Source organism: Loa loa, assembly GCF_000183805.2.
Source record: "Loa loa unplaced genomic scaffold supercont3.35, whole genome shotgun sequence".
Lineage (NCBI taxonomy): Eukaryota > Metazoa > Nematoda > Chromadorea > Rhabditida > Onchocercidae > Loa > Loa loa.
In genome coordinates, this window is record NW_018108215.1 from 178,283 (window position 1) to 192,292 (window position 14,010).

General features: G+C 27.9%; 2 protein-coding genes across 2 annotated transcripts; both read left to right on the plus strand.

The window, feature by feature from the left end:
• Nucleotides 1-3,025: 3,025 nt before the first annotated feature.
• LOAG_07797 (acyl CoA binding protein) lies at nucleotides 3,026-4,297 on the plus strand. The gene is made up of 3 exons (XM_003143330.2): nucleotides 3,026-3,095; nucleotides 3,678-3,798; nucleotides 4,031-4,297. Exons 1-3 carry the CDS (start codon nucleotides 3,035-3,037, stop codon nucleotides 4,200-4,202), a joined length of 354 nt encoding a protein of 117 aa, XP_003143378.1. The 5' UTR covers nucleotides 3,026-3,034; the 3' UTR covers nucleotides 4,203-4,297.
• An 8,044-nt stretch (nucleotides 4,298-12,341) lies between these two features.
• LOAG_07798 (hypothetical protein) lies at nucleotides 12,342-12,594 on the plus strand (the record flags this gene model as incomplete). Its single annotated transcript, XM_003143331.1, has 2 exons — nucleotides 12,342-12,489; nucleotides 12,572-12,594. The coding sequence occupies 2 exons, from the start codon at nucleotides 12,342-12,344 to the stop codon at nucleotides 12,592-12,594; spliced, it is 171 nt and encodes a 56-aa protein (XP_003143379.1).
• Nucleotides 12,595-14,010: the final 1,416 nt, after the last annotated feature.

The following is a 14,010-nucleotide window of genomic DNA, read 5'->3' on the forward strand; positions in this document are numbered from 1 at the left end:
TATATATATATATATATATATATATATATATATATATATATATATATATATATATATATAAATTTCTTAGAGTGTCAAGTGAGAAAGGAAGTGATACAATTCCCAATAATGTGACATTTACAGAGAGTGAGCTTGACGGAGTGTTCTCCAAGTGACATCTATTGACTATATTGCCTTTGGGAGAATTTGTTACAAGCCAAGTGCGCAACTCAAATCGACTTGCTTAATCGATTGGTAAGTTTTAAAAAACAAATGATTACACTGGAAGTGTTTGAAAATTATCACTGATAAGAAAAACAAGCAAACTATTTGAGATTAGGAGAAACCAAAGATTTTACTCTTTGGTAATGAACTAGATAGTGTATACATATGCAGACTACAACAAAATAAAACTCGTCAATTGATAGCAAATGGCGGTTATGTCACGAATACGACAAAATAATTGATTGTCCGTCTTGTAAAATGCGCATAAACCAGCTATCAATATTAACATAATTGGTTTAGTACACCATTATATGGGAAACTTTGTTAGAATTATAAAATTCTGCTTTACAAAAAAAAGGTATAAACAAGCGAGAAGTGAAATTTAAAAAGTTTAAAAATACTTCAGACATTAGTATATTACTGTAGGCATCGTTTATAACATTATCAAATTGGTTGATATCGTAATATTAGGAGATAATAAGAACAAAAAAGTTGAAAACAAAGTTTTAAGAATTGAAATTAGGTAGTTAGGAAGTGATTCAAAAGTGTTAATAGCAAAACAAAATTGATATAGACTGATAATAATAACAATTGCTGGTTGAGATGCGCATATGTCCAAAACAATATATCTAATATGGATTAATTAAATTCCACTAGATAAGAAGCTGAGCAGTTATATTCCAAAACTGCAATTCCGAACAATACAAAAAATGAGGAAAAGCATTTTCAGCATTTAACCGTATTGCAAATATATTCTAAAATGAGCCTTAAATTAACATGTTTATTTTACTTGTTTAAATAAAGAATGTGGCTAATGCTTGCATTATCACTTTAAAAATTCGCTTGCTAGGCCATAAAACAATTTGTTAGCCTATAAAACAATCAGTCAGAATCAAATCATATATACTTCCATAATTCTGTTTCGAATTAGGCATTTTAGTCAAAAATTTATTTTAATGCTAAATATGAATTCGATTCCTATATATTAATTTTTAATATAAAGAAATTGCTTGACGGTTATAGGTCAGATTCAATAGAAGGAAGGCAAACTTGATCGAAGTATTGTTTAGCAGTTAATGGTCATCTTGTTAGTTGACAATTTATTTTTTTAATAATTTCAAAACCCTTAGGAAGGATATAAAACGAAGGTGGCATTGTATGCAAAGTTATTTATGATAAACTGAAAGGAAAGTTGATAAGAGTAACCACCTATCACCACAACCATCCTTATCTTATCAGTCGCCTTTACCACTGTACAATGTGGAATTATTTCCTTCTTTTTCTTCCTCTTCCTCATTCTTGATGATAAATTTGTCAACTCTATTAGTTGCTCTGATTAATTTTTTCTTCACCTTCGTTTGTGTGTGTATGTGTATATGTGTATGTGTGTATGCTTGTTTGTTTGTGCGTGTGTGTGTATGTGTGTGTGTGTGTGTGTGTGCGTGTGCGTGTGTGCATGTATGTGTGTCATACATTTTCACCTATAAAGAGTGTATTGACGATAATAACTTCATTTCAATATTTATTTTTGTCCTATTTTTAAACAGGATTTCTTTCATGATCATTCTTTAAATATGTCACCTGAAATTGTGACTCGAATATATTCAATCTATAATTTAGGTTTTTTCGATTTTCGGTTTTATAATTTAGGTTAAATATTTACATATTTACCTGTAATTTACGTGCGAATAGCATAAAGCGACAAGTCATAGATATCATAAGCTCAGCTCTTGTTAGATGTCTTGGTATTTAATTTTTTCTTCGTTGTCAATTTATTAAAATTTAATTTTATCAATTCATCAAGAATTTAACTCACAATCAAGTGATCTTAACCGCATCCTCATTACTATTGTCATCTCAGAAATTTTTTAATCATTCTATAAATCAACCAATCCTTTTCCATTAGAATCAGCTTATTGCCGATATTCTCAAAGTTACTACTAAACGAATATACATCAATTTTGCCAATACTACTCAACCATTATTTCCAATTTTAATAAATTAAGTTAAAATTAGAACAGAAATAGGAAATCAAAGGACAATTAGCAAACGGAAAGAAGAAGACCTGTTTATAGATTAAATTTTCATTCAGTCATCATCTATCTCTCTTTGACCTTTTCCTATCAGTGTATTTCTGTTTGCTATCATCTCAATGTTCACACATATCTTTTTTCATTCACAATATACTGTCAACGTACTTTTTCTACAACAACGTATAATGTATAGCATATCTACGGATAACATATCCGTAGATATGGATATTTAAATCTATGGATATTTAAATTTTCCCTCCTTTTCGCCCATCCATATTAGCTGTTTACATACGGTAATAGACAAAGAGCCCATTGTGACATTATGACAGTACCCTACTTATTACTGTATCGCCTAGAAATTGTGTTGTTAAATCCTCTTTATTGACTTTATTTAATTGTATATGCACTCCTCTTAGACATTGTAAATCCCTCCTACTTGTCTGCTATATATATATATAAGGCATCATATCTCCGTTAAGAATTATTCATTTTCAATTCTTGATTCATTGTTTCGTTAATGTGAAGTCATCCAGATACCTCATTTCGTTCTGCTGTTTGAGTTCCAATTAATTATCGTTCAAAATACTGAATTTGCTACCTGTGATTACAACTTGAAAGTTTGAACTTTACAACATCGAGGGAAGTAAGCCCTTCATTTTCCCTTCATATTTTTACCTTTTCGCGACAATCATCGAAATAGTCTGATTATGGTGCAGTAGTCGAGACTTTTCCTGAGGTATTTGCTGTGATGAGAGAAATTCTCTGAGATAAGAATCTATTGGAGAAGCATTTTCAGAATGTCAATAGACGAGAAATTCTGGGCTGCAGCAAATATCGTACAAAAAATGCCGAAAACTGGTAAAGATTTTTTCTTCCTCCTATTGGCAGTATCAATCATAGATTTCGAAGTAAAAGGCTACTACTAAAGCCTAAGGCTTGTTTTGTTAAAAGTTTCAAGTGAAATATCTCAGAAAATAATTAAGGATTTATTAGCAGTGCTAATGCACCTGTTTCAATGAATTAGTGGCTTTGAATTCAGTGATTATTGGTCGGATAGATTGCTAAGATCCGACTAAGACACGTTGTCAGATCTGGAATTGAGGCTAATTAGTAACATCCAGGAAGTCGAAATGCTATTCAAACAAGTCTTATGATATCGAATTTCGATAGTAATAGTAAAAGTGGTTCAGATCAATAATATTTTAATTGAACGAATAAGTCAGGTGGAAAATGTGGCAGTTCTAATCATGAGGTCCATTCAGTTGTATCTGGCATATGATCAAGTGGCCAAGCAATTACACTAGAGTTATTGAGATGGGACACATTATGTGACATATTGCGTGACCGGCCATTAAATAGTCTTGAACGTGTAATTAGCTGTGCTTGAAAAAATCTCTATAACGAAATCGTCATATTTCGATTAATTGAGACGTGTTATAGGTCCAGTAGTGCCGACGAATGATGAGAAGCTTCTGTTCTATTCGCTGTACAAACAAGCAACAGAGGGTACTAATAAGACGGCACAACCAGGTTTCCTGAATTTTGTCGACAGAGCAAAATGGTTTCTCACAATTTGATCAGTTTTGTTTTCCGATTTAAAATACTAAAATTTACTCCCAGAGGAAATAGTAGTGAAAGGAGCTTTTTTTGGGAATGCTGTACGAATGTTGAGCATGTTTGTCAGTGTTCTGTATTTTGGTTAGGAAAGAGCACCGAATATAATCATCCGTTTAAGTGAGAACAAGACATATTCTGGAAATAATGATTTGTGACTTCAACTTGCTAGCTTGCAGGGAAGCATGGAGAAAACTAGGTGAAATGTCGTCAGATGAAGCAAAAAAGAAGTATATTAGTTTGGTGAAGGAAATTGTTGATAAGATGTCGAAAGTAATGGATGTGAACGAATGGCTTCAGAAAATTGATCCCACATTGCCGGAGAAGCTTACCTTAATTATGGCAGAATAATTATATTTACAATTGATAACTTATATTACCATTGTATAAAGTTTCCTGGTCAATAAGAAGCTAACACCAAATTGTTTTTGATGGTGGAAGAGGCGTATGATTCTCGGTCGTTTTATTTGAGGAGGTATGAATGGATGTAAATGAGTTTTTTTACCCTTTTTTTCGGAATCTTCATTTAAGACGATACCATTTAAACATTAAATATATGGGAAACGTTAGCAGAGTAACGTACAAGACATTTTACACGCTGCAATCAGGAGTAAAATCGGGACAAGTGATAAATTGCAGTGTGAACAAGCAAAGTGAAGAGACCAAATGTCACGTGAAATTCGATGGGGAGCACGTGGAGTGTGTGTCTGTCAATGTATGTTGGCAGTTGACAGCGAGCAACTTATCTTACTTAGCAACCTAGGAACTTATCTTGCTTCTGATTTATCTTACCGAACTACTAATTAATTCGATTTAAGGTGTGCCCGAAGAGGATGTTACTGATTTTCAGCTTTCAAAATTGAATTGTCGGAGTTAACTGCTTATGTTTTCTAACATCAACATGTAGAAAAATTATCCGGCCTTTTGTACTTTAATGAAAAAGGATGATTTGTGATTATTAGATAAGGATAAGTGAGAAATTGTAAATTAAATGATTTGGACGGTCCTTTTTCGCTGCATTATCTAGTGGTCTTGGTATAGTAGTTATTCGTTCAATCATTCTTTGATATCCTGGCATTTGCTATTTAATTGGTACAAATGGTATGCAGGTGGTTCGAAGTTAAGCTACAAGTTATTCAACGTTTAAGTGTTGATCGCATACACTTCTTAGCCTTTGATGGCAGACAAAGTAGGAATTGAAGCTTTTTGATGCCCTCAAAATGGCGGTGGGTTGTTAATCGGTTCAGTTCAGCTCAGTTCGGTTCAACTAATTCCATTTCTTCTGAATGATATCTGTCAAACCGGAAGAGTATTTTCTGTTATAAGAATTTTAATTAATTGTAGAGAAACAAATTAGCTTCCTCTGGCTTTGTTCTGGCCACTTGTTGCCATTTCCGAATATTCATAAGCTCTTATCTCCTCGTTTTCTTGTCGTGAAGTAATGAAATAGCAGGAGATTTTTCTTTTCTAGTAATATCTAAATGTTTGTAATGAAATTTAATCAGGGTTTAAATTGTATTAATTGGCTTTCAATTGTACTTTCAATCGCATCATAAAGTAAGGTTATACCCTTAAGTGGATTATCCGACAATTTAGCAAACATTTGTGGCATTGGAAATTTACTACTGCTAATATTGAAAACTATAGTAACTTATTTATCTAAATGATACCTGCCAGGAAAATGGTGGAGTTGCAAACCAGGAGTGGATCGTTTTCTACGCAACCATAAATGTCTCAAGTTCTTGGATAATGTGCAAGCGGATTTCTTGTTAGTGCAGGTGGGCTTCAGTACTAACTCTAACTATTATATTAGGATTTCGTGAACCAATGGTAATGGATGGGTGAAATATTTTTCCTTGTGCGCTAAGAAAAACGATTCTCAAACCTGCTGCGCCACATTTAACCCTAATTGTTTTAAAATATATTCACCTGGAAAGAAGGCTTTTTGCATGATAAATTGGGAATTTCAGCGATCGAAATAAACACTTGTATCAGCTGATTCACTCGAGTGAACTCTGACCTCATTGCATCTCATAACCACCGACCACAAGTGATATGATCGGAAATTTGATTTAACGCGATTTCAGATTTGCGGAAATTAATACATCCGTTTCCAGAACATAGAACTGAAAAGCTAATCTTTGTCAATTTCTGCCTTAGTGTATGCATTTCGTAAGATGCAAATTTATGACAGGATGAAGGAGGTTAGCCTGATCAGATATGATGTTGGGGTTGGAAATTTCGAGAGATAAATTTAAGTAGAAGATTTGATGATTTGAATTGAAAAGAATCGAATAAAATATATAATAAATGTTAAAATTGTTCGTTGGCAAGAGTTCTCTATTTTTTCGGGAGTGTTATTTAGTTATTTTCTAAAATTTCTGGCACAAAAAAGTTTCAGAATGTTTTAAGCTTTCAACAATTTCAATATTTAATATTCCTACTTCAAATATTATTTACATTTCTCTTGTATCGAAAATTAATTTTCAATAATGATTGAAGGATACATTTCACTCAATTGTATCACTCATTAATTAATAACCATAGTTGCGATAGTTTTGGATCGAATCAAAATAATCCAATTTTTATTCAAATTTGAATTTAATAAGGTTATAAGGAATTACGTAATGTTATTAATCTCTTATCTCCTTCCACTTCTACAATCTCTGATGGCATTTATCGTCAGGATGATTTTAAAGAATAAATTTTAAACTAAACGAGTAATTGTGAAGAGAGATTTAGGGAAGTTCTAAGTGGGAATGAACTTTTTTCCCTTTTTTCTTTTTAATGCTTAACCCAATATGGATAACAATGATATCTGTTACGAACATACAATTGTCCTTTGACCTACACCTAAACATGAAAACAGAAAGAATTATGGGGAATCAATCAAGATTTTGCCAATGTTAAAGTAAAGCTTTTAATCAAATGGAATTTTTAACGACGTGTTTGATTTTGAAGTTTATATTGTAATGTATGCGAGATATGAATTCAGAAGTTGAAATATATCATCTGGAACTCACCTGAAACATTCAATTAAGTTGGCATTTTGTTTGAAGGAAGTGGAAGAGATTTTACGGGCACAGAAACTTGGCGGAGAATTATTTCTTCCATTAATACAAACAGAGTTTATTTCAACTTGTTTGTTAAATTATCAAGAAATTTATAAAATTTGCAAGTTGAAGTATCTCACTGTACTTTAATCAGCTCTCTGATCAACATAATGTTAACAGTTATTTAATGAAGAATCGAAAATTAAAGTAGTAGTGGAACAAAAAAAAAAAAAAAATGGAATGACGAAAAATCAGGTAATTAAATGGCTAATTTGAAACAATGACACATAAACTTTGATTTCCTTTTCTTTTTTTTGAATACAAATCAAAATTATTTCCTTCCAATTACAGTGACATGCTACTACTTGTCAATTAGAATCTTTTATAGAATTCATTCTTTTGACAAGAATTCTAAATATCTCATACTTTTTTGTCGTATTTCTTTTTTTTTTTATTCATTTGATAATGACAATTCCATATTTGATGAATTTTCATTTTCTATTACGACGATTGTTTCCTAGCTAATATAAATACAATCGCGAATTATTACCAACGGAAAAATATACGGTATAATCTAATTAATACCATTATTAATCTATTCAGGTTATGAAATTGTGAAATAAAAATATCATTAGACAAATTTTCGATATGCCAAAAATATTATGCAAATAATTTGACTGGAAAACATTGATTTTGCAGTATCTTGGATTATCAGTTATTTGCTACAATGATTTTTTCATTTATCAGAATGAATCATTGTCACCTGAAATGTCATGATGTTTATTATCTATTACGATGAACAAAATTGAGAAAAAGAAAAAAATGTATGTCACATGTCATGTTATTCAATGTTATGTATCATTGCTCAAAAAAAAAAGTGTCGATAATTAGAGTATTTTGCACTTTGTTTGTATTCATTGATTAATAAATTAAAATTAACAGTTTGAACTTTGTTATTTCTTGTTAACACATTCTATTGCACTAAATTATACCTTCAGCTTTATTTACTGTAAAAATTCCTAATGGTCGTTTTTTTTTTTAATTTGATCCATTAATTAATTATTGACAATTAAAATTTCTCGATTTTATTTAATTTTTGCTCATTGTTCCTTGAATTATTTACAATTAATTCCTTTTTTTTTGATATCTTTTGTGCTATGAAAAATTTTTGGAATAAATATGAGAAAAATTTGTTAATATTTGAATGTAATTACTTACAAATATTTTCAATTCTTAGGTTTAAATATCATTTTTAGGATATTTTAGAAGTACCGGAATTAATTATGAATTTAATCATTAATATTTTATGAGATAAATAATTCTTCCTTTTTAATAGTATTAAAGGTTGACTACCATACCTTAAAATTTATCAATTTATATGTATAAGTTATGCGATGAATGTCATTAATTTGTTTTATTCTCTTATTGCTTTTTCTTTTTGAAAAAACAAAAAAAAGATTGAAATATTTTTTGAAATTTTATTTGACGAATGAAATTTAGCTCTATAAATTAATGGATAAATGGGGGGAAAGAAAAAAAAAGATACGAAAAATTGCTTTCGGCAAAGTAAATTAAAAAAAAAGAAAAGAAAAGGAAAGAAAAGAGGATTGAAGGACAAATTACAATTTAAGAAGAGAAAAAAAAAGAAAATGATAAATAAAAAGTGGAAGAAAAGAGAGAACTTGTTGAAACGAAGCGATTTATGCATTACATTTTTGCATTGTCAATTAAATGATGACGAAATAATTTCATTCCTTCGTCATCAAAAGAGGAAGTAAAAAACCATTTACGTCGTATGTCGTAATTTTGCTTTCTAAACTAGCATTTAAAATAATTAAAAAATCATATCAAACATTGAAATTTAAATGTTTAAAAGAGAATCTCTTTTTTTGAAAAAGAAATTACAATTTTAATTTTTCCTCAAAATTAATTATTGTGATATTTAAATTATAGAATGTAATCTTTTTTTTTCATTTTACCAATAAAATATGTCAGATTTTTTTTATTCCGAAAAACTGGATTTTTTTTTACTGGATTAAAACTGGATTTTTTAATATTTTTTTTTTGAAGGAAAACATTTAAATTAATTTATTAATTTTCCGCAAATTTTATTCACTTTTCTTATTATTGTATAATACAATCGATTCATTGCAAATATTTCAGTAAGAATTGATGAAAATTTACACTTTTTTTTTTGCTTTCAAAACACTAAAATGTGTTAATTTCACTCATTCGATGAATTGTACCTTTTCAATTTTTAAATTAAAAAAAGAAAAACAGAATTGAAATGAAGGAAATCATTATATCATCAGGTCAATCAAACCAACAAATATAATTAACACTTTATTATCCATTTTATTAATCAGTAACATTTTAAGTGAATCATCATTATTATCTTTCTAATTTAACTTTGGTTTTCTTTCTTTTTTTTTCTTTTGGAAATTAATTTTGGAGGAACGATAATTAAAGAGGAAATTTTAGGATTGAAAATGAAAACTACTGCTAATACACTTACAGCTTTATTATATTGTAAATTCATAAATGATTAAAAATTTTAAACAACAAATTTCATTCGCTTCATGTACATTTTTGATTTAACATGTGCTTAAAACTTTACTTTAAAATTTTATAGCAAGAAAAAAAAGGGAAACAAAATGTTTTAAAATTGAATCGTAAATCCTAAAATTGATGCATTTAATTGTTTTTGTATTTCGGTATATCATTTTTTTTGCTCATTAAAACTTGAAAGTTTACTGCCAAAAAAAAAATAAAATTGCTAGAAAAGTTTATTACGCATATTATCTTAAAATTTTCAAGAAGAAAAAATTGAATGACATTTAAATTGTTAATTAATTATTCCACAAATTAAAAAAGAATAAATTAATTAGAGAATTAATTTTTTCTCTGCCATTCAAAAAATTTTGTCCACTTTTTTCTTTTCTTTCTGATAATTTATTGTATTATTGTTTTTTTTCTGTTTCTTTTTGTTTTTGACATAGTCTTACTATGAAGGAAAGAAAATATGAAATATTTCATTTAACATTCAATAATTAGGGGTGAAATTACCATGAACATTTTTACTTATTTCATTGATTTTTTCATTATCAAATAAACGAGTGATAAGCGGGTGAGTGATAAGATATTTTATCCAACAGATTGAGATTGATAATTTTGAACTTTAACAGTTTATTGCTTTTGTTGCATTGAAAATTAGATCATACAAAATGTGATTGTTTTTTTTTCCTTCTTCTTTAGTAAAATTTAATTTTTTGTTTGTTCAAATAATCAAATAATGATATATATTCACATGAAAAAATTGTTGTTGGATAGAATGATAACTATCATTACAACTGATATTTTTAAACAAGCAAACTTGTTTTTATTGAAATTATATAACTAAACAATATTTTTACCCTTTTTACACCATTTTTCTTTCGCAAAAAATTTGACAAAATCATTTTACGATAGAATGAACTATTTGTTTTATTTTATTTTTACCATCAAATTTCGGATGGGTTAGAAGAAATTTGATAAGGAAAAATTTTTTAATTATTAACGACCAAAAAGAAAAAACTCAAAATTATATCAAATATTAGAGAAAATTTAAATAGCATCAAAAGTATTAGAAACTTTTCAATTTTTATACTAAAATATTTATTTCTAATAAAAAAAGCAAAAAAAGAATAGTATACAAATCAGGAAAAAAGTTTTTTTTTTGAAGACAAAAATTTCACTGGCAATTCACCCTATAAAAGTTTATAAAAAAAAGGTTTGAGTTAATTTTTTTTTCCTGTGAATATAAAATAATTTGCAGTTTTAATATGATAGACGACGAAAAAAAAAACGAAGAAATGGAAATAATATAAATAGTTGCGATAAAATACCGTAATTTGGTATGGTATATTCTGTTGATGATAACAATATGATATAGTGAAACAAATTTAATAGCTACATTTAATCTGAAAGCAAAATCAAAAATGCTACGATTTATTTTATCCCACCAAAATTTTTTCGTAGTGATTCTCATAGTAATAACAACAATTTTGTTAAAAAATTTTATAAAATTCATGGAGTGCAATAATATTAAGTTTATATATACACAGCATATATATATATATATACAGCTACAGTATGGTACGATGAGATACTGTAGCTTTGTACAGTATATTCCGTTGATGATAACAATATGATATAATTGATCAAATTTAATAGCTAAATTTAATCTACATATATACATAAAACAAAAATGCAAAAATATATATAAGAGGAGTATATATATATAAAGTATTTTTATTCTAATTAGTTAATTTTGTTATTTGAATATTTTATTTTTGATTTACATTTATTTAATGCTGTCGCTAACATTCTGAGCCAATGATAGTAATAATAATATTGTTGGTAATAATTGATTCTTTTATTCCATTTCATTAATAATTAATTTTAATTAGTATAAGGATATTTGCATATCACGACATACACTATTCAAAATACATATCTATAATTAATGTTAATTTATAACTTTGATATATACTGATACTGGTATAAATGCATGCAACTACCTATAGACTGCTTAATTTCCTTCTTTTTTTTTTAAAAATCTCTTTTTTATTGAAGGACGGAGGAAAATCAGAAAATCAAAAGAAACCGGTCGTTTTATTAGGGCGGTATCATCGTATTTCGAGCACACAGACACGGACCTATACACAAATACATACATACATACACAAGTAAATAGAGACGATTATATTTCAAACTTATTATCATGACTCTTCAAGATCATCGTTTGTCAACGCACGCTTTTGTCGTCGTCATTGTTATCACTACTATATCATCTATTCATTCAGATATTATTATTATTACTCACTGGAATTTTTAAAATTGTTCATTTTGAAAATGATGCTAAATAAGAAAATTTTGAAAATTTAATTAGTAATGAATGGCTATGATTAGATAATTTGGTTGGTGCACATTGCGGAAATATAAATCAATCGTATAAACATTTATAAATGTTTACAAATTTTTCGAATAAAATAAGTTCAAACGAATCATCATTATTTGTTGATAATATCTATGTCTATATTATCATTTATATTCTTATTACACATTATCTAATCATTATTATTCCTTGATAATATTTATTATCACTTATCTTCTTATCATTACTATAACCTATAAATATAGTGTGTTTCATAGTTATCATTATCATTTAAAAGTAAATAGTCATTGTTTGTCGCCTATTTTTTCCTCTTTTTTTTGTTTGTCTCATTGAATATACTTATATGAGTGATCAGAAAAAAAAGAAAAAGTTAACGGAAATGTTTGAAAATGCTATGACAATGATTTTACTTTTTTCTTTTTTTTGTTTTGTCAATTTTTTGTTCATTTACTTCTTTCTCTTTTCTTTTCGTTCTTTTTTTTGCAGCAACGACAACTATCAATGTCAACATATTTGGTTGTAAAATGGCAAACAAATATTTATATTTTGATACTTTCTATTGCTGCAGGTATATCTCATGCCGCTAAATCGAAGCGGGGTGAATTATCGGTAGAAATCGGACGACATTTTCCATGTTCTTCTAATTCAGGTAATTTTTATTTTTATTTTTTTTTTAAACAAAAAATTAATTACTTGTTTCTTTTTTTAAAATTCAAAATATAAATAGTTAGGTACGCTAGCATATAGTTGTTAATAAGCTTAAAAAGAAAAGGGAAAAATAAATTTAAAAACTTCAAATTAAATTCAAAAAAAAGGCTTATCCAAAAAATGAATTAATGAATGTACTTAATACATTGTTGCATTTTAGAAATAAGATCAAACTTAAAAATTATTATCATACTGATATTTAAATCATTTAGATATATATGTTTGTAAACTGACCAGTATCTTTATTCTTAGATATTTCCTGAAAATGATCGGATCAATTTGTTTTCTTTCTTTTTTATATAATATTCAGGTTTGATCCGTATGAGTGACCAGTCTTACAACATCCAAATTCATTTCATTAACCCTTTTTTCTTTCTTTTTTTATAAAGGTGTATAATAAGTAACCAAGTGATGATCAAAAAACCAAGATAATTTCCGGAACATTTATTAGCACTACCTAATTATCATTTAGTATATGTATTTTCTGATGCTAAAATGTTCACGTACTAAGTCTGTTAATGACGTGAACGTGGACAGTATGCAAGAATTTTGACGTGACCTTATTATACATGACCTTATTCACAATCTGTTCCTTTTCAATTAAAAAGAAAAACGGGAAAAAAAGGAATCCACTGTTTTAGTTTACAAATAACAATTCTTTAAACATTTCTGATTAAGGTCAAAGCTGGATATTCATTACTGAGGTCAAAGCTTTGTAAAAATGACCAACTTGTAATAGTAGTGTCTATGAATTAATGCTTTGCTAAACTGAACAAAATTCAAACAAAAAAAAAAGAAAAAAAATCGGGAGGAATTTGAAACCAAAAATCAAATATGTTCAAATTATCACCAACATTTCTTTTTTTCTTTGACATATATTGGACATAATGAGATATATATTTTGACATGTACTGGATATGATGCGATATATTAGCTGGAAGAAAAGTTTGAAACTATTTATTTGTTTAACAACTAATTAATTTCCCATTTTAACTCCTTTTTAGTGTCTATATTTCTCATTAAATATAAAATATTGTCATTCCATTTCAACCATAACAAATTTTCAAATTTTTCCTTTTTCATTTTTTTTCCTAAATTAATCATTTAAAATGTATTCATATAATAGCTACAAATGATTTGAATGAAAAATAATTCATTTGGTTAAATATGTTTTTGCAATTAAGGAATAAAAGCGATAAAAATTCATTGGAATTGTATTATCGATTATTTTATTTTATTAATATACATCTCACTTGTGAATGTTATTAATTGCAATTAATCATTTTGTTAATATAAATCTTATTTGAATATAATTAATTATATAATGGAAACATTTATTTGGATATGAACATTCATAACAAAAAAAGATTCAACTTTCTTAAAAATGTTAAGACGCATAAATACACACACACACGCACACACACACACACACACACACACACACACACACACACACACACAC

Excerpts from the sequence above, each read along its gene's own strand:
- LOAG_07797 (XM_003143330.2), top strand. The coding sequence starts at position 3,035 with ATGTCAATAGACGAGAAATTCTGGGCTGCAGCAAATATCGTACAAAAA. Across the intron at positions 3,096-3,677 it reads ACAAAAAATGCCGAAAACTG|GTCCAGTAGTGCCGACGAAT; the intron begins GTAAAGATTTTT and ends GACGTGTTATAG. Across the intron at positions 3,799-4,030 it reads TTTGTCGACAGAGCAAAATG|GGAAGCATGGAGAAAACTAG; the intron begins GTTTCTCACAAT and ends GCTAGCTTGCAG.